General features: G+C 32.2%; 2 protein-coding genes across 3 annotated transcripts; both read left to right on the top strand.

Annotated features, from left to right (window-relative positions):
* Positions 1–367: 367 nt before the first annotated feature.
* Positions 368–10185, top strand: LOC110665896 (uncharacterized). Of its 2 annotated transcripts, none has more exons than XM_058130139.1 (9): positions 368–820; positions 2566–2760; positions 2863–2965; positions 3312–3391; positions 3475–3552; positions 4043–4134; positions 8947–9058; positions 9691–9816; positions 9903–10185. In XM_058130139.1, the coding sequence occupies exons 1-9, from the start codon at positions 542–544 to the stop codon at positions 10017–10019; spliced, it is 1182 nt and encodes a 393-aa protein (XP_057986122.1). In that variant the 5' UTR covers positions 368–541; the 3' UTR covers positions 10020–10185. The 2 variants fall into 2 exon arrangements, with proteins under 2 accessions (XP_057986122.1, XP_057986121.1); XM_058130138.1 differs by having other exon boundaries at positions 372–820; positions 2551–2760.
* A 7916-nt stretch (positions 10186–18101) lies between these two features.
* Positions 18102–24282, top strand: LOC131170633 (F-box/kelch-repeat protein At1g51550-like). Its single transcript, XM_058130137.1, has 2 exons — positions 18102–20150; positions 23113–24282. The coding sequence occupies exons 1-2, from the start codon at positions 19727–19729 to the stop codon at positions 24069–24071; spliced, it is 1383 nt and encodes a 460-aa protein (XP_057986120.1). The 5' UTR covers positions 18102–19726; the 3' UTR covers positions 24072–24282.
* Positions 24283–24613: the final 331 nt, after the last annotated feature.

The raw sequence follows: 24613 nt of genomic DNA, 5'->3' as shown, positions 1-24613 counted from the left end.
ATTTGAGAATAAATTTTAATTAATTTTAATTTTAATTGTATTAATTAAGTTTGAGTTCAGATAGATAATTTTATGGATATCTTACTCATTGTCATACATAATTTTATATGAGAATAATTTAATAATAATTAAAATAAATATATATAAAATTAATTAAAAAAAATATATAAAATATAATATACAAAACTTTAATTTAACTCTTGATGAAAGCATGAGTCTATTTTCTCGTAGCCGCACCCTTTAATTATATATATATTTTTAAATGTTAATTTATAAATCAATAATATTAGGGATTTTCGGGTATAGCTGGAAGAATATTAGGGTTTTTAAAATAGGAAAAAAAAATAATATCAGGATTTAAAATGGTAAGAACCAATAGATTTTAGTCCATGGAAAAATATAAAATATCAAATATGGAATAGAATTTTTCTTTTCTTTTTTGGGAAAAAAATGGAATAGAAATTGAAGAGAATATTATGACTCTTTTCAAAACCCTCCTAAAACCACTTTTTCGCTCATCTCTATCCTCTGAGTTCAGAGAATGGAATCTCTTTCAAGTTCAGTGTTCATCTCCAGATTCCCAGAAACATACCCAACTATCAACACCCCATCTTCTTCTACTACTTCTTCTCCTTCTTTGTCAGTAATCAAGTTATTGAATAATCCAGTTGGGTCTCTCAAACTTGCCCAAACTGCACGTTTTCCCAGCCCTTGCGTTCACGCTGTCGCCAGTGAGGTATCAGGAGGGGAAGAGGAAGATCAGAGGCCCTTAAATAATGGGTTTGGCTTTGTTTCTGATGATACCCTTTCTTTGTCTCAGGTTATTATTTTTATTTTTCTCACCTATCCCACCTATATGTTGGTTTTCAGAAATCTGCGTACCTATATGTGTTTGTTTTGTTGTGAAAATTGGACCCCAAACTCAGAAAAAAACCTTGGAATCGAAAATGAGCAATCTTTTGTTGTGGAAATCTGCATGTGTGTGTGTGTGTGTGTGTGTGTGTGTGTGTGTGTGTGTGTGTGTGTGTTTTGTTGTGGAAATTCAACTTCAAAATCTGAAAAACCCTGGAATCCAAAAAGGGGCAATCTTTGTTGTGTAGTTTACAGATTTTGCTGTGCTAATATAATATGTTATATTAAGGCTCTATAGTTTGATTGGTATGGTGGCTCTAGATCCTGATACTTTGTGATAGAAATCATGTGTGATAAAGCATGCTTCCAGGGATTGGAAAAGTTGTCACAAGGTATTTTTATATTTCCGGATTCTGGTCTTGTTGTAAACTTGTAATGATGGCTTTTGAACTAAGAATCATGACAGAGTCACAGAGAGAAATTCCTAAAGAGAAATATAAGTTCGACATAGTTTCTGTGGCTATAGCATAATCCCTTGGCCTTGACATAGTTGCAAATGAACTGCAGGATTCACTAGGAAGGTTATTACTATTTGGCTTATCGCTTAAGTATTTTGTTCATTTAGATGATAAATTGTGGAGTGGCAGATACAAAAGCAGTTATATCGGACCTGCTTATATAGTGCATACTGTTGAAGTTATTGCTAGTTTTATCAGCTGTAATTTCTAGTCCTGGCACACACGAAGGTTCATAATGACAATGAGTAACTTATGGGTGCAAAAAATTTAATTAGCATGTTGGCTATTTCATATTGCTTTTCACTGCACCCTTTTCCTTTTAGCCAGCCACTTCTTAATATAACAAATGACAAATCCTGTATAAAGAAGTGTTATCTCCTCAAAGGATTAGGATTTGTCTCTAATACTATGTTTCACTTGTTTTTTAATCCATGTGATAGGAAAAGAAAAGAAATAAGAGGTTAGATATTTCCCATGTTTGGGAATTTCAAGGGATGGGAAAAGATTTTAAGTATTAAGTGTATAATTGTCATATTTAAAAAATAGTTTTAAATATGGAGGAAAGGATAACTCTTATGCCCTCAATTTTGATGGGAAAACAAAGTGGAGTTTGAAAGGATAACTAATCCCTTCTTATCTTTCTTTTCCAACCTCATTAAACTCTCAAACAAGGAACAATTCTTATCCCTTTAACATTTTCCTTTCCTATCACTCCTTATCCCTCCGTCCAAATAAAGTATGAGGTTACATACTTTCTTGGTCATATTATTGGCCTGTTAACATCTATGCGCCTAAAATGACAAAAGGATGAAAAGTGTCATATGCCATAATTTCTTATTTGCACTTATTTATCAATTCTTTTCCTCTAATTGTCTTATTGTTTCAACACAGAAAGCTTTTAATGTAAACTCATAGACTTCGATGCTTTTAAATTTGTCAACTTCAATTAGTTACTAAAGCAGTTTGGGAGGCAGGGGCAACATGTGGAATGCTGAATTGTGTTCACATGCCCCTGAGACACCAAAAAGTAAAATAGTGCGTGGGTATTGCTCTCTCTTATTATAGTTCTATTTTATGCCTTTATGATATTTGGAACATTTTCTTTTTATCATAGACAATTAGTGAATATGTCAAATGGTAACTTTGGCATGGTATTAATTGCCTTTCTCATACTATGAAGGATAATTTAAAGCAGAATAAAAGCATTGAAAAGAATGCAGAGAAAATAGTAAAGGTGGAGACACCTTTGGTGGTTCCGCATGGAAGTGGAACTGGTGGGGGAACCAGAGCTGGACTTTTTAGAACTCCAATTTCTGGTGGGGTGCAGAGTGCAACCTCAGCTCATGGCTTACCTCGACCAGCATTGGCAGTTCGCAATTTGATGGAGCAGGTGAATTTTGTTTTTTGGTTACCATACACAATCATCTCTTGCAATATGTTTGACTAGTCGTCTTGATGTAGTAGTTCTAATCTATCTTGCTTTGTAAGTAAGGCTAGATTTGCTCATCTATGCACTGTAATGTCTCGAATGCATCATCGAAGAGAAGGATATCCATTTGGTTCCCTGGTTGACTTTGCACCAGATTCAATGGGACGTAAGTTTTCAAAATTTTCAGTGCTTTGCCAATGAATACCAAAAGAAAAGTTGATGCAATATTGTATGATGTGATGTGATTTTTCAATCTCATACTCGTGAAATTTTGTGGATTATAAATCATGTCCTTTATATGTTTCTACTCTTTGTAAATTTCATGTTTATTTTATTTGGCTAAAAAATTTAATATATTTGTAAGAGCCCTATTAAGATGGCTTTTATTCTGCTATGTTTGGCCCATGACTTTCATATTCAACAATGATTTAAAAATATAATAATGCATTTGATAGTTTATGTATTTGTTCATGGCATAATTGATTTCCATAGTTGCTGTTCTCAATCTGCAGATCCCTTATTTTCATTTTCTCCATTGGCCATCCACTCACGAAACTTGTTAGCAGACCCTAGATGCACGCTTGTTGTGCAGGTTGGTTATAATAATTGTATTACTCTTAGTAAATATGTAGTTGTTCTCCATCTGCAAAGTATAGTTACATTTAGATTTTGTAGATACCTGGATGGAGTGGCTTGTCAAATGCAAGGGTCACAATCTTTGGTGATGTCTTCCCACTTCCAGAACATCAACAGGTGGTTACCCAACTCTCTTCTTTTCATTTATTTATGTGCATGTGTGTGTAGATGGAATATGGTTTCACTTTATGCCCTAAAGGTGAAATTATCTTAATTTCCCTTCATTCTAGGTGCACTTGAACATGATGCACGGAGCCTTTTTTTCATTTTGCCCTAGTATCTAAGAGCATCTCTGATCTTTTTTCTTCAACTTTTAGAGAATTTTACTCATTTTTTTCTTTTATCATTGTTGCTGTGAACACCTCTTCTCCTCCTTCTCTTCTCTTGTTTAAGTTTGGGATTTTTTGTTGTTGTATGGTTGTTCTAGTCCTTTATATCTGCTGATGCATTGTATTTTATAAAGAAGATGCAAATTCCAAGACACATTTACACCCGGTTGAGCAAAAATATGATTTTGCTCAATGCTTTTGTTATTGTTGTTTCTGCTTTAAAGGTGGTTGTTGTTATTGTTTCCTTAAAATATAACAACTGGTTGTGTTGCCATCAGGAGTGGGCTCATAAGCAGTATATCGCAAAACATCAACAAGGGCCTTCTCAGCAGTGGGGGAATTTCTACTACTTCAGGATGGAGAATATAAGGTTTGTTTCTGATGCATATTGGTTTGATTGGATGAAATTTAATACTTAAATTTGAGGATGGGAAATTCTTCCTCATAAGCACTTTCAGCTTTTTCCTCATCAACATGGCATTAAAATATGATTAGTTTAATTCTTGATAATGTTGATTTTTCATGAAGGAGCTTTTAAGAGCTCTTATTTTGGTGGCTTTCTTAGGACATAACTTCTAGAATCCCTTCTTGGATAATGCATGTACTGCTGATCAATGGTTGAATGATTTTGTGGTCTATTGAGCAAACCACAAAGAAGTTGATAGTTGTGTGCAATGAGTTGATATTTGTATGTAATGAGTTGATGGCATTTTTCTGATAGGTAAAAGAGATCATGGGAGCAATTGAAGTGCTGAACTAACTTATGAAGGATAAAGTATTGTAAAATTTCATATGTATCTGAAAACCAATTATACTGTTTCTGGGTTTTGCAACTTTTCAATATTTGCTTGACCTATCAGCAACTTAGGTTGCATTTGCAGTAGTGTCATGAAGTTGGTGTCCTGTCCCCTTTAAAGTGTAAATTCTACCCTAACTTTAGAGCTAAGATGCCAAATAGCTGTACTTTAAACTAGTACCATCAATCTTCTTTTGGCCTTAACTGACATTATAGTGCCTACTTTCCAACTGTTTTCTATCATGGATTATTAACAAATCTATCTTAAATAATGTGATTCTCAGTTTGATGCTCATGTAATGCTTGTGGTGTAAACAATAGTGCAGGTTAGAAGTAGAATAGCTCAATGGCAGAGGTCTCAATACCGCTAAAGTCTCATAAAAAGACAAGTTTTCTCAGAAATTTAATTTTCTTTCTATCTATGAAGTTTATTGATTTAATGGGACTTGCATTTTGTCTTGCTTTCACAATTTTGACAAATGTAGAACAGCTAGGAGGGTTCAGATGAGTTCCCAAACTAACATAGGAAATCATTGAAATGGTTCTAGAAGCTTGTAGGATTCTAAAACTCTAAATGATATAAGAATCAGAATAGATTTAATTAGGACTGAAAAATATGCAAAGGACAACCTATTTTGGTAATGTGGGATTGAGTTTCCTTTTTATGCTATTTGTTGAGAGTTTTGTTATGGTTTAAAAACGGTTTTGAGATTTGATAGAGTGCAAGTAGATATTTTTGACTTCTTGAATCAGTAGAAAGAAATTGACAAAAAGTATACAATTTTCGAGGTGCCAGTGCCAAACCTAGAGTCCTTAATCATCACAACCAAGGAGTTGCATACACAGTTTTTAAAGGAGTTCTAACTTCTATACATGGTGTAAATCACCATCACAATTCACAAGCATATATGTGAAGTTCTATATAGTCTTACATATGGGGGATTAGAGACAATAGAATAATACTATGAATTTTGAGTTGAGACTGGTTAGGTTTAGGGATGTCAACAGGTAGGGTACCCACAAAAATCACCCTACCCGAATCCGAACCCGATTAATATTTTCAAAACCCGAACCCGTCCCAAACCCGATTGTTATTACCCGAAAAATACCCGAACCCGTTTAATTTTATATATTTAATTAATAATCTATATAAAAAATTATTTTTATTAATAATTTATATTTTAAAAATTTAATAATTTCAAAAAATATTTCAATTTTATTTTATATAAAATAAAATTTATAAAAATTTATAAATATTATTAAAATATATATATATTTTATATTTAATTAAATATTTATATAAACGGGTTCGAGTAATGGATGCCTAACATATAAAACTCGAACCCGAACCCGAACCGAACCCGTAACGGGTATTAAATTTCAAACCCGAACCGAATCCGTAACGGGTATTAAATTTCAAACCCGAACCCGTTCCAAATCCGATTATATATTACCCAAACCCGTCTTATTAGGGTTCGGTTAGATCGGTACCCGTAAAAACCCAACCCGTTGCCATCCCTAGTTAGGTTTGCATTTTAACATCCAATAATGTAAATATACAGAGTGTAAGATCCAATAATGAGAATTCAACCTTACCAAGAGTGAAAATTGCTAAATAACATTAAGTTTTTATATATTTTAAATCTATTTATCTCTCTCTCTCTCTCTCCCCAAGTTTTGCTATCGCTCTTTCTAAAATAAAAAAATCTCTATTCATCCTTATAGCCTGTAAAATCTCCCTCAAAATGTCAACTGCTCATACACACAGAGGGTTGATAATCTTTTATTCATAAATATCAAATAATAAATTTTATTACATAATTTTGAAGCAACCATATTGCAACTGTAAAATGTGGGATTTGGATGTCAATTTGGTTTATTTCAAATTATTTGGATCTTGGTTTCTTGAAAAAAAAATCTAAAAAATTAGTTAATTATTTTTAAATTTTAATGATAACTAATAAATTTCATTTATATCTTGAAATTTGTAAGAATAAAATTAATTCAAAATGAAAAATTATGCATTATGTTAATGATGAATAAACAAATCTTAGATAACAATAAAAATAATCTTGATAAAAAATTGTCGGAGAAAATCAAATTTTTTTGACAAATTTATTCAAAAGTTTAGATGCTTGAGTTGGACTTTTCAAATATGGCATAGGAAGTGGACTTTTACCATATGTTAATGTAGAATGTGGGAAGTAGTGACATTAGCACCATTTTGATAGTGACAAATGATCTTTTTAAAAAAAAAAAAAAAAAGAATTACAGAATGAAAGGAAAGCTAAGCAAAAGAACTAAATTCTCAAAGAAGTGCCACTGTATTGTACATGAATGGATCACTACTCTATTACCAAGGTCACCATTCTATGCTTGGCAAAATACTTTTTCACAGGTTGACATTTTGAGTGTCAATCTATCCTATTTCCACCAAATTCACAATATTCTGGTAAATAGTTTTCAATTCATCGTATTTTGATTTTCAATTCAAATCATCCATATAGCCGACCCCAAATTTTTGGGATAAAGGCTTAGTTGAGTTGAGTTGAGTTGTACTTTTTCTCACATTTTGGTCAATAGCCTGGTTGAGTTGGATAATTATGTGTGGATATAGATCAATTGGGAAGTGGAGTTGAAGGTTCAGTTGGAAAAAATTTTATACAATTGGAACTAAGTTTGGCCGTTGGGATAAAATTAAAAAAGAAAAAGTTCAGGTTTTTTTTTTGGTCACTAAGCTTAAAAAAAAAAAAAAGAAAAAAAATTGTGTAAGATGATTCATTGCTGTGATGTAGGAAATCCTAAGGATTTTCATTTTAGCACTATTAGGATTGCTTATTTTGGGAAAAAGTATAGGAAATAATAGTTTATTGTTTTAGAAGTTAGCCCTTTTATTTGATTTGTGATTCCTAATTAGAGTTGCAATTAGGGTTCCTGATCCTAATGTAATTAGGGTTACAAAACTCTATAAATAGGGCTTAGGATCTCTACATATTTACAGACTTTTATTATGATTGTTGACTGCTGATTTTGAGCAAATAAATTGAGAATTTGTTTCTCATCCAAATCCCTAATACCTATTGGTTCTACATGAATAAGTTCCACCTATCCTTTTCAATGATTTTGTCTTGATAATTTTTTAAAGATTTTTTTATTTTTTATTTTTTACTTTGCGTCCCAAGAATTGGAAAACATTTTTCAGGTAAATATTTTTTGTTTTGTGAAACAAACGAAGCCTAATACCAACCATGGCTGCTACAACCCAATGCCCTGAAATGGTCTCCCCATTTGTTATAATATGCCTATCATTGTTATTGTTATTTATTGTTTTATTGTAGATGTTAAATTACATCAAGGAAAGAGTTGGAGAATAAGGCACCTCCAACTTTAAATGATGTACAAAATGGATAGCAAAAGTAAAAGATTGTAAAAGCAAAGCCTTAAATCAAACTCAGAGTCTCCTTTGAGAGGCCCTGAAGCAGAAGACCATATATTCCACAGCGGAGTGGACGATAAAACCTGGCTTCTAAAGATGCAGACATTCCTCTCCTACAGATTGATTATTTAACTATTTTTTTATTTATCTTTTCTTTTGGAAAAGAAAAGAAATTTTATTATGAGTTGAAAAAAAAAAGGATATGATGCAGACATTCCTCTCCAACAGATTCTTTATTTAACTATTTTTTTATTTATCTTTTCTTTTGGAAAAGAAAAGAAATTTTATTATGAGTTGAAAAAAAAGAAGAATATTATTACAGAAAAAGATGAGAAATCCTCATGCAAGGAGAAAATAAGAAAAGAAAAAGCATAGACATAGCACAATTGCTAGCACTGGGGCCAAGTCCTTGCTAATCTACTTCCACTTAACACATTTAGCAGATAAATTTCATTGAATTGCACACAAACCTACTGCCTTGCTTGTATGTTGTTGTGGCATGAAACATTATTGGCCTTGCTTGTATATTGTTGTGGCATAAAACATTATTGGCTGGTAGGCAGACATCAACCACCTAAATTTTACTTTCATAAATTTTTATTTGTGAATTTATTTAGATGTGATATATTTATTGCTTTGCCAAGTATTGGGAAAAGTATCTTGACACTGTCCCAATCTTACCATTCTTCATTTGAGTGGCTACTCTTAAGCTAGCCACTTTGTCTGCATGCTTTATTGAAGATATGTTTGTGATGGACAATATTAAACCTAAATCGTCTATTATGCTTGGTTGACTTTGATGAGTTGAGCATTAACCAACATGCCCTGTCAACAATTTGTATTGATTGCATTCATATTTCGTCACTTTTGCTTAATCTACCCGTCAACATTAATTATGTTCTGCATGCTTTAGGTATCCCATGACTAATATACTTCTACCATTTTGCCAGTGACATATACTTTATTGGAGGCTTTGGCACTGTTGCTTGGGTTGATGTTAATGAATATGAGGCCCTTCAGCCTGATAAAATTGCAGTTGATGGAGGGGAGCAAAATCTTAAGGTGATCTTGAAACTTTTTGGTAATTTTAATAGACTATTTTTGTGAAATTTGTGGTTTTTGAAGTTCTTGTCTGAATGAGTTCATTTTGGACTGACTAATTTTTTGAATGATCCAATCAGGGAGAAAAAAAAAATCTATTAATACTTTTTCAGTTTATTTATAAAAAAAATAGCTGTGCAAACTCAAACTTGATTTTCAAACTCGTCTAAAAAGTAGGCTAAGGTTGAAAATATTGGTCTCTGGAATACATCTAATTGCATTCATTATCGCCTTACTATTATGCTTGTCTAACTATGGATATTATTTTGTATATTCATCATGTTATGCCAAATGAAAAGGTGAAATATATTTTTGCTTGTATATAGAGTGCCACTTCTCCTTACTCTCTATATAAATATCTCGGTAGCTTGGTACTTTTGTGGCATTTTGTTCTTTTACATTATTCTGTTTGTAGTTCTTGAGTTGATAAAAATTCTATTATGTTAGTGGAAAAGCAAAGAAAATAAAATAGAAAGTTACAGTTTGATAGCTTGTGAGCGTATACATAACAAAGCTCGGGTCAAAAGATGTTAAAGTTGAGCTTAGTTCAATGTTTAAGCATAAAAAGTCATAAGCATTTGCATTTGCTACAGGAACTCAATGCAATCTTCTCAAAGCCCCTTAAAGAGCTGTTGTCCACCGAAACAGAGGTGGATGATGCTGCTCTGATATCAATAGACAGCAAAGGAATCGATATTCGGGTCCGTCAAGGTGCACAGGTAAATACCTTCATTGAGCTTTTTCATTCTCTGGTTGCTTGTGTTTTCGTGATGGATCATATGGTTTGTTGTTCCACTGTTTGTAGTTCAATGTACAGCGGTTATCATTTGAAGAAGGGCATGCAGTTGAAACATTAGAGGAAGCTAAGGATGCTCTATGGAAGCTAATAAATAAAGGCCAAGTGCACAATTTGCACAAATAAAAATTTGATGGCGCATTGTTCTTCTTGAGCTTCTTCTTGTGTTTTTAATGGCTAACTTACTCTAGTTTATATTTACTAGAATCACTCAGTTTTGCTTCTGTATTAATAAAGTTGCTATAGCTTTTGTGAAAATTTGCTAAATTTAGTAAGGTTTATTATTGTTAAATTTGGTGGGGTTATTTTTTATTTATTTATTTATTTTTCTCTCTCTCAGAGAAGATGAGGTTTTCATTGATAATTAAGAAGGCTCTAGGCCTAGTACAAACTAAACTTGAGCAATCAGGTTACAATAAAAGAAAGGATCATGTAAAATCTTTAAACCCAACAAATGAGCTGCAGAGTTCCCATTTCGCTTTACAACAAAAAAAGGAAACTGATCCTAATTGGCATGCTAAGCTCTGTACGTCATCAAGGACTACCTGGATATCAGTTTTCCTTTGCAAGGCTTGAATTACCATACGTGAATCTCCCTCAATAAGAATTGTTTGAAAGCCTCTTTGAATAGCAAATAAGATAGCCTTCCTGCACGCCATGCTTTCAATAATTAATGGATTAGAAACTGAATGTTTAACACTGCAGAACCAATCGATAATATTGCCAGCATGGTTCACTAGCCACTCCCGCAAATTCCTTTTTTTTTAATCCACTGGCACATCAAAATTTATTCTGATGACACCCAAAGGAGGTGGAGTCCGCGTACAGGGATGCACTATTGGAGGAGGGTGAGGAGTGATATTTGCTGCCATAGCCCCGCTAAAATCCTCATGATATGAATGTGCCAATTGGAGAATTTCCTGATAGCCTTGATTTTGATTCCTAAAGAGCATGACATTCCTGCTCTTCCATATCTGCCACATGATAAAAACTGATAATTGCTGCAAGATTTCCTCTTCTTCATGAGATAACAGCAATGAGAAATTTCAGACCAACATCCTTTAATAAGCAACCTGTCTAACATGGTTGATCGAAGGCATAGAGGAGAGTTAAACCATGTAGCTCTTGTTCTCGGACATTCAAAAAATAGGTGCTTTGTTGTCTCCACCTCTCCACAAAAGCAACAATCCGGAGGCAAATGATTTAATCTCTTATGTATATGCTCATTACATGGGAGTTTACCTTTAAGCACTGTCTAAAGAAAAATCAAAAACTTCGGGGGCAAGGAAATTTTCCACATAGATTTCCATATTGCATCTTCTTGAAGTTTAGATGACAGACCTGGTCTAGCACTCGATGAGTTGATAGAGGAATGGAGGATCTGTCTAGCAATATAATATCCAGACTTCACTGTATATACTCCCCTAACATCATAATGCCATATCAGTCAATCTTCTTGCCTTAACATACTGAGAGGCATAGAAAGAATATTCTGCACTTCTTCCTCTTCAAAATTTTCTCTTAAAGTGTTTTGGTTCCAAGTTCTCATGGTAGGTTGGATAAGTTGTGCGACCCATACTATATTGGGATCATGATTGGACTTTAACTGAGGCAAGGAAGGGAAGGATTTTGAAATCCAATGCTCTGATTTGCACATGATAGCTTCTCCTATACCTACATGCCATCGGAGGCCTTTTTCAAGGATTTGCCTACCCCAAATTATGCTCTGCCAACACCATGAAGGTCTCGTACCTGTTTTAGCTTGCAAGAAGGATGAATAGGGAAAGTATCTTCCTTTAAGTGTTCTAGCATGCAAAGATTCCAAATTTGAAAGGAGGCGCCATCCTTGCTTATCCAGTAGAGCCATGTTAAAGCTCTTAATATCCCTAAAGCCCAAACCACCCTTCCTCTTAGGATCACATAGGTTTTGCCAAGAGAACTAATGCAATTTCCTTTCATTTTTAACATGCCCCCACCAAAAATTGGACACCACAGAATTGATGGACTTGCAAAGCATGGTAGGAAGCCTAAAGCAGGACATTGAATATATTGGAAGATTAGAGGCCACTGATTTAATCAAAACCTCTTTGTCTCCTTTAGAAAGTAGTTGCTCCTTCTAACCGGCTATTTTATTCGCGATGTGATCCTTAATTAAGGAGAATGCTTGCTGCTTGGACCTCGGAATTTTTGGGGAATTTATCGTACAAGGGTGAGTTAGAAATAAAAATTACTAAAAATAGGTGCGGTATGAAAAATTTACGAGATCAGGGTGAGAAAAGTCAAGAGTCCTAAAAACGCTAGTATCAATAGCGTTTTAATGTCCAAAACGCTATTAACAATAGCGTTTTGTGCGGATGGCATCCAAATTAAAAAAAAATAAAAAAAAAAGCTGGACGCTATAAGTAGCGTCCAGCTTTTGTTTTAATTTTTTTAATATTTTAAATAAAATATAAATATTATTTTAGTAAATAATATTATAATAATTAATAATATATATTATAATATTTTTATTATAAAAAATTATTTTTTAATTTAAAATTAAATTTAATTTTAATTAAATAAAAAATAAAAAATAAAAAATATTGTTATAATAAAAAAATTTAAAAAATTTAAATGAAAACCTAGACGCTACTGTAAGTAGCGTCCAACTTCTTATTTAATTTTTAATTATTTTATTTTTACATTTTAAATAAAAATAAAAATATTATTTTAATAAATAATAGTATAATAATTAAAATCATATATTATAATTTTTTATTATAAAAAATTATTTTTTAATTTAAAATTAAATTAAAAAAATATAAAAAATTTGTAATGTAATTTAATTTTAATTTTTAATTTAATTTAATTTTTAATTGAAAAATAATTTTAATTTTTTATTTAATTAAAAATATTATTTTAATAAATAAAATCATAATATTTAATAAAAATTATAAAATATTATTTTTTAATTTAAAATTAAATTAAAATTTAATAAAATAAAAAATAAAAAAAATAAATAAAAAGTTTAAGAAAAATTGGACGCTACTATAGGTAGCGTCTAATTTTTCTTTTAATTTTTAATTATTTTATTTTATATTTTAAAAAATTTAAGAAAAATTAGACTCTACGTCTAATTTTTTTTTAATTTTTAATTATTTTATTTTATATTTTAAATAAAATATAAATATTATTTTAATAAATAAAATTATAATATTTAATAATATATATTATAATATTTTTATTATAAATATTATTTTTTAATTTAAAATTAAATTAAAATGTAATAAAATAAAAAATAAAAAAAAAATAATTAAAAAGTTTAAGAAAAATTGGACGCTACAATAGCGTCCAATTTTTTTTTTAATTTTTAATTATTTTATTTTATATTTTAAATAAAATATAAATATTATTTTAATAAATAAAATTATAATATTTAATAATATATATTATAATATTAATTATTATAATATTATTTATTAAAATAATATTTATATTTTATTTAAAATATTAAAAAAATTAAAATAAAAGCTAGACGCTACTTATAGTAACGTCCAGCTTTTTCTTTTTATTTTTTTTTTAATTTGGATGCCATCCGCACAAAACGCTATTATTAATAGCGTTTTGGACATTAAACATTCACTAAATCTTAGCGTTTTTAGGACTCTTGACTTTTCTCACCCTGATCTCGTAAATTTTTCTTACTGCACCCATTTTTAGTAATTTTTATTTTTAACTCACCCTTGTACGGTAAATTCCCCGAATTTTTGCAAGAAGGCCAAGAAAATGATCCGGAGAATCCAAATGAGATATTTGAAGGATTCCGGCAATGCTAGATCTAATATGCTGAGGTGTATTAGCACTGAAAACCAAGCAAGACTTACTGAAATTGATGGTTTGACCACTAGCCTCCCCATAAGAATTGAGAATAAGTGGATCTCCTCTGCATTAGGAGTAGTAGCCTTAGCATAAATGATTGAGTCATCTACAAATAATAAGTGAGTGAGGGATGGCTCATGTCTCGAAATTGAGAGGCCTTGAAGATGAGAAGAGTTGATTCGATGAGATAATCCTTTAACACATAAGAGAAAAAGGTATGGCAAGAGAGGATTGCCTTGTCTTAAACCCTTCAAGGGTAAAATGAAACTTGAACAATGGCCATTAATTTGAACTGAATAAGTAACCGTGCATGAAAACCAAAGCAAGATAACATATGCTGCAAGTATGTCCATTCCACACATTCATATGCCCTGCTTATATTGCTTCAAGGCCATCCTGTAATTTCTTCCTTGCTTCCTCAATTTGAGAGAGTGCATAACTTTATGGTTGATTAGGATATTATTCGAAATCATCCTCCCTTTAGTAAATGCACTTTTGTTCACAACCAATCAGAGAATTCATGGGAGGTTGAAGCCTAGTTGTGAGGATTTTTGAGATTATTTTTTATAGGACATTGCGTAGCCTAATTGGCCTCATATCTTTCATTGATCTCACTTACTTCACCTTTGGTATCAATGACATAAGAGTGTGATTCAACCCTTTCGGCATCCTCCCTATTTCAAAAAATTCATCACGGCGTGGCAAATGTGGTCACCAATGATCAACCAATACTTTTGGAAAAATAAAGTAGCGAATCCATCCTCACCTGGTGCTTTTGAAGGATTAATTGAAATAGTTGCATGTTGGATTTCCTCTCTCGTTACTAGTCTAAATAGATCATTATTCATTGCAACTGTAACTTGTTGCTGGAAGTCATGAGCAAATGCGGAGAGATTGGCAGGATGTTAAGATGAATAGATGCCCCGAAAGAAATCAATAGCAATAGCTTGCATTTCTGATAAAGAATTTCTCCAGTACCCATCCTTATCCAGAAGACCAGTTATAGAATTTCTTTTCCTTCTTTGCAAAACTTTGGCATGGAAGTACGCGGTGTTCTTATCCCCTTTGTGAAGCCAATTAATTCTAGCTTTCTGAGTCCAAAAAGCCTCTTCCTCCTGAACTTCCACCAATCGTTCCTTTTCTAGAGCTTGGTTCATCAGCGTTCCAATTCAATGCATCCCATTTGATATTCTCAATATTTGCTTGTAATTGTTGGATGCGCTGCCTTGAATTTTGATGATGCTTCTTGTTCCATTCGAATAGGGCATGTCTACAAACTTTGAGGTTAGAGAAAACATTGAAGAAACTATTGCCTCGGAGAGGAACATTCGATGTTTCTTTAATTAGTAGTTCCATATCACTGTCAGTCATCCAGTAGCTGTTGAATCGGAAATGCTTCTTAGATCGTATGATGGGCAGATCAAGAATTAGCAAAATGGGACAGTGATTTGACCCTGTGTCATCCAGATGCAAAGTGGCATTTAGGTATGCAAATAACCATCGAGAAGAAAACAGAGGTATGCAAATAACCATCGAGAAGAAAACAGACTCCAATCCAATCTCTCTTGAATGTTCTCATACCTTCCCCTGCGGTTATTCCATGTCATTGCTGGACCTGAATAACCAAGATCAATAAGATTCAACTGATTGACAAAACTATGAAATTGATTAATTTTGGCTTATGACCTGTTCCCCCCCAATCTTCTCATTAGAGTTAAGATTAACATTGAAGTCCCTCATGAAAAGTTTTTCATTCTGAATATGACTGGCATAGTTAGCAAGAAAATTGAATAGACTCCCTTTCATCATCATCATAGCTAGTATAGACTAGAATTAATTCCCAGCCTAATTGATGCTTTGGGTCAGAGATAGAGGCAAGAATCATAAAGTTGGCCATCTTAGTCACAGATACATCACAATCTGATTTCCAAGATAGACATAGTCTGCCTGAAAAACCCTGCAGATCCATAAATACCATATAAAAAAAAAAAACATATCGTTTCAAAAACTTCCAAACTATCCTTTGTTTATTCATCGTTTCCATGAGAAAAATGTTATCTGGGGAATGGGATTAGCTAATCCCTTTAAAATTGTGGATGTCAGGGGGTTCCCACACCTTGACAATTCCAACTCAGTAGTCTCATTTAAGGAGATGGGGCCTTTAAGACTGGCTTCCTCCACCTTATCATAGCAATCTTCATCAACACACTCTTTCTTGTTGCTAGGTTCATGCCAAACTTGAGTTCTTACTCTCTTTTTGCCTGAGGTGAGTGTCTCCACCTCTTTATCATCATCAATTCTGGGTTGATTAAGCGGCAGCTCTTGGATAGTGACTCCAGAATTAGAGGAGAACTTAGTTTTAACTTTAAGTTTTCACCCACAATTTGGAATGGCATTAGCTTGAACAAGCTCAATGTCCGCCTCTTGGCCAGTGTTATCATTCAAAGCATGAAAAAGCTCAGTAGCAATTTTAAATAATTCATCAAAAGGAAGTAAATTCTCTGGGCTAAAGTTATTTTCAAGTATAAATAGTGGAGCACATTAGGCTGAGAAATTTCATTTTCTGTGGTTGGTTTGCTGAAATATAAAAGTAGGGCTCGGTTCACTTTTCTCACCTTTCTCTGAAGTTTTTACCTTTGTATCAAGCAGAGAATTCAATGACGCCTTTTAGAAATGGCTGATGAGATATATATATATATATATATATATATATATATATATATATATATATATATATATATATATATATATAATTTTGAGATTCACATTTTTAAAAAATAATATTATAATTATAATTATTAAAATTAAAAATATAATATGATTGTGGAAACTTAAAAAAAAAAAAGGATTTTTTTGACAGTAAGCCTTTACAAAATTATCACAAGTCCTTTTTTTTTTCCCCAAATGGTTCACAAGTTAAATGCTAATGAAATTACAGATATATTACACACTTAAATTATTTTATTCGATTTATTCTTTAAAAATTAAAATTAAAAAAGTAGCCATATATTTAAATAAGTTTATTTTTTCTTAAAATATAAATTATTAATTTAATTTAATCAAATTCAATTTGATATTTTGCAATATCTCCATTTTTTTTTAAAAAAAATTGATCTATAATAAATTGATCAGACATCAATAGAAAATATTGTGCAGTAATTTTCTTAATTTTAATTTTTAATTTTTAATTTTCTTAAAAATAATTATACATACAACAATTATATTTTATATTTTAAAAATTTTTGTATAGCAGCGGTTTTTAAGTTAATTTGGTTCGGTTCGATTTTAGAAATTAAAATTTTCGGTTATTTCGGTTCGGTTCAGTTTTGGAGAGAAAAAAATTGATTGAACCAAATCGAATTACTTTATTAATTTTTAAATTGATTTATTTTTATAGGAAATTTATGAATTATATGTAATTATATATATATATTATTTAATTTCATTGATTAATGATTATTATGTTCAAATTAATGTCAAATCATATTAAATAACTTAAAAATCAAGTCTAATTAAAAAATCCATCAAAACTCAAAACCAATCTGTTTGAATCGAATAGAACTGAAATATAGCGGTTCGGTTCGATTTGATTTTTTATTCATTTCGGTTTGATTCGATTTCTAAAATATAATAATTCAGTTAATTCAATTTTGATGATTTGATTTGGTTCAGTTGAAACCGAATGCTCAGCCCTAGTACCATACAAGAGAAATGAACTTAGCTTTCAAATTGTTCCACTTGCACTTCATGAGTTAATGTGGTTGAAATTAACACTTAGTGAAATAATCAAAATTTCATACTTCCACTATTTTTTTACCATATGATAACTAAAGCTCCTAATTGAAATGTCAACTTGGATTTTTTAATCAAACTCAAAATAAGAAAATGGCCAATTCTTTTTTTTTTTTCTAATTTTTATAATATGAGAATTATTGGTTACAAAAATAATTTAATTTAAGACTTTGTTCAAAATAGTTTTGCTTTTAAGGAAAATAATTCTTGTTTTCCTTGGGACAAATCCTGCCCATTAAAAAATGCCTTACAAACTGTTAGATTTAAAAAAAAAAAGAATTATTAATAAATAGTTAAATTATTTTAACAGTTTTATTTTTTTTTAAAGATTTTATTATGATTAGAAAAATTAATTATACTAAATATGAATAAATAATATCATAAATGGGTACTTTATTATTATTATTATTATTATTATTATTATTATTATTATTATTTTTATTTTGAAGATGCAATCTTGCATCAAAGGTCTATAAAGAGCAAAACATACAAACTAGGTCTATCAACATACGAAAGGAAAACAGAAGTCCACACAGTGTGGCTAGAGACAAGCCCATCAAACCAAACCAACTCACAAATCAACCCAACCCCAACCTAGAAACTCTAGGTATATAGAGAATAACATAACTAGAAGAGTACTCCGCCGACCACCTCTATGAGTTGCCATTGCTAGAAAAGCTGAGCCGAGATTGAAGCTAACCCATCATTAGTTCAATAAGGAGCAACCAAACGTTGCCCATCACAACATAACCTTTCACCCATCAGCACTAACCTCCATATTTCTCCACAAACCTCATTACTCAACTCCACCTCGCCAAAAGGATGCTGTCGCAGAGCTCTCCAGCTCGCGTAGGCCAATGGGACAACCTTCACTGTCATGGTGTAGAAGCAAATCCCAGAGATGCGAGATAGCAGAAGTAATAATTGTCCTTTTGATACTCAAAGTAGACGCAAAAGACCAATCAACAAATGACACCCTCTAACCTTCAAATAGCTAGCACAATGGCCAACCCCACGCTACAAACAAGCCAAACAGAAATAGGATTCCAAAGAAAAGCTCTCACCATTCACCCCTGCAAAAACATAATCCAAAAACTATGCATACTAAATCCAGGGTATAAGGGAGAGCTACCCCAAGCTTGTTTGGAGAGACAAATAATGATCGCTTTCTCTACCCTAAAGCTTTGGTAGGGAAAGCCAGGACGAGATCTCCTTGGCGATACCAGGATTTAAAGCCAAGCAACCAGTTGAGAGAAAAATGTCTCTTGAAATAAAACAGAGAAAAGCAATCTTGACTAGATATGAAAAAATGAAAAATAAACTGGTACTTTATTATTATTATTATTAATTTTTTGCTCCTATACTTTTAAAAATAGACTATTTAATTTCTTAATTTTACTTTTACAACATACTTAGGTTATTTTGTATATTTTAGACATTGGTATTTAAGATAAATTATTATTTACTCTATAAATATTATAATATTTACAGTTTCATCCTTAATTTTGTAATTATTTATAATTTCTTCATCTACTTCTCTCTCTCTCTGCATATCTCTCTCTCACTCTGTCTCTCTTTCTCTCTCTCTCTCTCTCATTTATCTGTCTCTCAGTCTCTCTCCCATCTTTTTCCTCTCTTTCCCTTATTTCTCTGTCTTTTTTTGTTCCCTCTCCATCCCATCAAAGAGAGATAGATACAGAAAGAGAGAGAAAAGTAGTGAGGCAGAGAGAGGGATAGAAATGTGAGAGGGTGGACAAAGAAGAAAATGGGGGGAAGCGGAAGAAACATTAATAAGAGAGAGAGACAGAAAGAAGAGAGATAAAAATGAGAGAGAGAGAGGCAAAGTGATGTAAAGAAACAACAAATAATTATAAAATTAAAGGATAAATTATAAATAATTGTAATATATAAATATATAGTGATTAGAAAGATGTGAGGTTTCCTTGTCCCCAATCCGACAAGAGCAAAGAAGAGTACAGAAAGAAGCAGGCTCATAATGTCAAAAAACAGACAAAAGAAATGGTTCCTCCTCATTTCTCAATCCTCATCTATCTATATTCTATCTCTTTCAAACCTAATAATTTTACCAAATCATCCCATTTTCGCAACACACCAAACCCATTTTACCATTCAATCCAATCCATTAACCATACCCTTTCTATTCCAACAATCATACCTCGGCCATGGCTACTTCTTCCATGGCTGAGACCGCCAGCACCAGTGGATCATCATCTTTATCATCTCCAATTATTAACTTGGCTCCTGACCATCTCTTCTCAATCTTACTTCTACTTCCCATAGATTCGATTCTCTCGTTTTCTATGACCTGCAAGAGATTCAGGTCCTTCACAAGCTCTGATGCTCTCTGGGAGTCCATTTGCAAGAGAGACTGGGGACCCACATCAGTTGATGCCCTTAAGTCTTCTGCCAATAATCAAAACTTGTCATGGATGAGGTTGTACAAGCAGGTCTCGCAGCTTGACTCGGTTACTTGCCATAAGTTGTCTGACGCAGATCCTGAATCGGTGCTTCCTAAACCCAGGGCTTCTCACTCTCTCAACTCTGTGTCTGATTGCTTGGTTTTGTTTGGTGGTGGCTGTGAAGGAGGTCAGTCTACCTTTGCTTTGTTTTGGTTGATTGTTGGTTCTGTGATTTTTAAGCTTTTTTTGCTGGCTAATGTGCTTTAAAGTTGCTGTTGAAATAGTGGCATTAGTCATTAGTTTATGATGCATCTAAACATGGATTTAGGTTTCTTGGTCAATTCTTAATCATCTCAAGTATGTCTGTCTTGCAATCACATAAACTGTTGATCCTCTTTGCTTTTGTGGATACATTAAAAAGTTTATTTATTATTCATTATAATTAATAATTATGTTTATTTATATGTACACAAGCAATTCTGAGTCTACCCAGTTATTAGAACTCACAATCTGCTTCAGTTGAATCAATTTAATGCAACCTATTGCTTAATAAGGTAGTCATCAAGTGTATAGGTCCTGCAGAGAAAACACAGATGCAGGTCTTCATGAATTATTACTAGTAAGGCAATGAAGAGATATCCAAATATCATTTCTTAATCATTCTTAAGTTTGTCTCTATCATGCCTGCACGCAAACACACTGTTGATTCTTTTATGCTTTTGTAATACATTATAAAATTTATTATTCATTAAATTGGATAATTATATATTTGTATTAACATGGATTAACTCTGAACTTCCAGCAAGGTTTATAAACTTATTCTTGATTTACAAGATGATTAGGGAGAATTGATCAGGTGGACTTTTTATGGGGGCCGTTAATAGATAATCCATGACTCTTGAATTTATTAATGGGCTTGAATGCAACCTGTGTTTATTGATGACAGACTAAGACTTAATCTTACCTTTTTAATGCTTATGAAAACTATACATCTAAGATTTATTCACATGACATGACAATAGATAAATGGTTTTTAAATTATCAAAGTTAGCATAGTAATATCTTATATTATATAAGGCATAATGGATTCTTTTAGTACATTTTTCATCTCTCTCTCTCTCTCTCTCTGACTATATTTTCTCTCAATGGACTCCACCTCATATATCACATCACCTGCAAGAATCCCCTCAGCAACATTTACCAATTACTCCATGCTCTCAACACATATCTCTTCCCTTTTCACCACTTGGTATGGGAAGGGGACTCTATCACTTACTCCCCTCCCGCTCACCCTTTTACACACCTACTACTAAAAAGTTTTACATGTAGATGAGCCCTTTAGGATTACTTGCTCTTTTTACTGTGCCTCTCCCTAAATTCATTCCTTCTTATTGATTTACATGCATAAAAGACTACCTCTCCCCCTTGACGCTAAGAATCCTCATCTATAGCTTTTGACAATAATTATGTGCTCATTTAGTAGAATATAATTGACACGGTTAAATATTAATAAGAAAAATTAAAAGCAAATTACACTAAAAATTTCGTTTCATTATATTACATTACCAATATTTTTTTAGGATTTTTCTTTTAAATTTATGTGATACTGAATAATGAAGAAAAACCATAGATGTTCTTTCCTTTTGCATCTCCTTTTAACATATACATAGTATTTTTTAGCATGGTTCAATTTGGTTATTTCTTTCTCTTGGAACTGGAACCGAAGTTTCGGGTCGGTTCTGCTCTTAGTAGTTTCAGTTTGGGTATCAATTCTACTTCAGTTCCAATTTCGGTTTTGGTTCATGCTTCCAAAATTATAGCATTTGTATCTTCAAACAGCACTAAAAATCAAAATAACAACACTAACATCAAAATAAAATATCAACAAAATAACGTCAAAATAATTTTTTTTCCTTTTAACAAAATAACACCAAATAAGATAATTAAAGACAGCAATATTAACATTAAAGTAACAATCCTCATATCAAAATAAAACCATGAGAGAAACACTACGATTAGTGATAAACCATCTGTATATAATTTCCTGCATATTAAGCTATGATGAAATCAATTGCACACACTCATATATGCCCTTAATTATAAGTATATTATATAATGTATTTTTTAGCTAGTTTTAATCATATAATCTTTAACTAGAAGATAAATATATAACTGAAGATTATATAATTCAGTACTAAAAGATATATTATGTAATGCAATAATACTCTTATAATTAAGGTCTATAATTTAATACATTTATGACTAAACTTGTTAAGAAAAGCTGAAGGAATGAAAGATAGTATTACACTTTATTATAGTCCATAATTATAATTATATATACACACGTTACAATCTTACATATGTATAAAATTGATTTCGGTTTCGATTTTTCAGTTCATTTTGGATTTCGATAAAGAACCAAAACTAAACTAAAATAGTAAAATAAGTTTGTTCTGTCCCTACAGTGTAGCTTCTTCAATTTCGATTCAGTTTGGTTCAATTCTCGGTTAGGTTCGGGTTGAATTGAGACCCATGTACAGCCTTAAATTATATAGGACAACTAATTTAGATTAACATTTGATAGTCCTAGTCAATGGATGTGCTAAGAATAATTTGATTTCTATGATTAAATTATTATTATTTCTTTAATTTACCATGAGCAATTCCTTTATTTAGATACATAATTAGCATACAAATAATATATATATTTATTGTTATTTGCTTATAGACCATCCTTTTGTGGTTTTGTGGTCAATAAGTTCTATATTCATGTGTTCCAAAAGAGAAGAGGAAGAAATAGCCAGAATGTATTAAATTAAATGTAAGTTCCATATCGCACCAAAAATATTTGAATGACATTGTAAAATATAAGTTTTAAACCACATGTAGACAACCTTTATTGAATCGTATATATAAATATAAGTTTCAAAATGCAAACCTCCATTGTAGAATGAAATCATAAAAATATTTCATATAATCATTCATTTAGAACCACTTTGTTGCTATAAAGAACTAAGATACTATCTGTTTTGCTGCATTCAACTTTTTAACTACCAAAATAAATTTTGAAATGGTCTCTTGATCAAATTTGATGAGTCCAATTGTCTTTATTTTAATTAATTTAAACATATCTTTTCATGCTTTTGCAGGACGCCATCTTGATGACACATGGGTGGCATATCTAGGGAATGGTGTTCGAAGGACCTTCAAGTGGCAGAAGGTTGATTCAGGAGTTCCAAGTGGCAGATTTGGGCATACATGTGTTGTTTTTGTCCATCACCTTGTCCTCTTTGGAGGGATTAATGATTGTGGGATCCGTCAAAATGATACATGGATTGGGCAACTAGTCTTTAGTGATAACCTCTGTATCTCACTCTCATGGAGACTACTCAATGTACAATCCCATGCACCACCACCACGAGGGGCTCATGCTGCATGTTGTTTTGATCAAAGGAAGATGGTTATCCAGGGAGGAATTGGGTTGCACGGCGTTAGATTAGGTGACACTTGGGTTTTGGAACTTTCAGAAAATCTTTGTTTTGGAACATGGCACGAACTTGTTGCTCATCCATCACCTCCTCCTCGTTCAGGACACTCATTAACGTGCATTGGAGGAACTAGAATGGTTTTATTTGGTGGAAGAGGATTGGGATATGAGGTGTTAAATGATGTTTGGCTGTTGCAGATATTTGATGGTCAGCTAAAATGGGTGCAGATGTGTTTTGAATTGCAAAACATACCTGAAGGAGTCTCGCTCCCACGAGTTGGTCATTCAGCTACGCCAATTTTGGGAGGTCGGGTGCTAATATATGGAGGTGAAGATTCATACAGACGTAGGAAGGATGACTTTTGGGTGTTAGATATTAGTTCAATTGTATACACTCAAGTTCAGCCAACTGCATTGCGTGCAAATATGTGGAAAAGGTTGAAGTCAAAAGGTTATAAACCAAACAGCAGGTCATTTCATCAAGCTTGTGCTGATAATTCAGGGCGTCATTTGTACATGTTTGGTGGGATGGTGGATGGCTTACTTCAACCTACTGAGGCATTTGGGTTGACATTTGATGGGGAGCTCTTCCTTGTGGAACTTTGTTTTAAACAGGAATAGAAAGGTACTAGCCTATCATGGAGTACTTTTGAGGATGCTGTTCTATTATAGGCTTAGGCTTGCATAAAATAGTTCTCTCATATGCCACATTAGTTGCTGTCCATATGTTTCATGCATCAATATTTATAGTAATAAGTGGCTTTTAGGACTTGTTTATGATGTTGAAATAATCTTCTATATATAAAGAGAACTTTACTAGAGTTCAACAGCATATTGCATGCCTGTTGTGGTGGATATTTTATATACGCCAAAGTGTTCTTGCATTCAATATTTCAGTCAAGCTTTTCATTGTTTGTAAGTATTTCTATTAGTGCTTGGATTAAGCTTAAGTGTAGTGATAATCACTCGGAAGCATTGTTCATTGCTTCTTTTGTTTTATCATTGTGCTTGGTAGAATTCGTCTCACGTGCATCTTAATCAATTCCTTTGCTGATTTGCCAAAGATTGTAAAGCGAGTCTGGCCTATTCTATCTTCTACAATTACACTGAGTTGATACCAATATAATACGATTATTTTATTTTTTTTATTGAAAATAATCTAT

The sequence above is a fragment of the Hevea brasiliensis genome, chromosome 11 (assembly GCF_030052815.1).
Source record: "Hevea brasiliensis isolate MT/VB/25A 57/8 chromosome 11, ASM3005281v1, whole genome shotgun sequence".
Taxonomy (NCBI): Eukaryota; Viridiplantae; Streptophyta; class Magnoliopsida; order Malpighiales; family Euphorbiaceae; genus Hevea; species Hevea brasiliensis.
The sequence above is the reverse complement of the archived record's forward strand: the minus strand, read 5'-3'. Positions and strand labels throughout refer to the sequence as shown.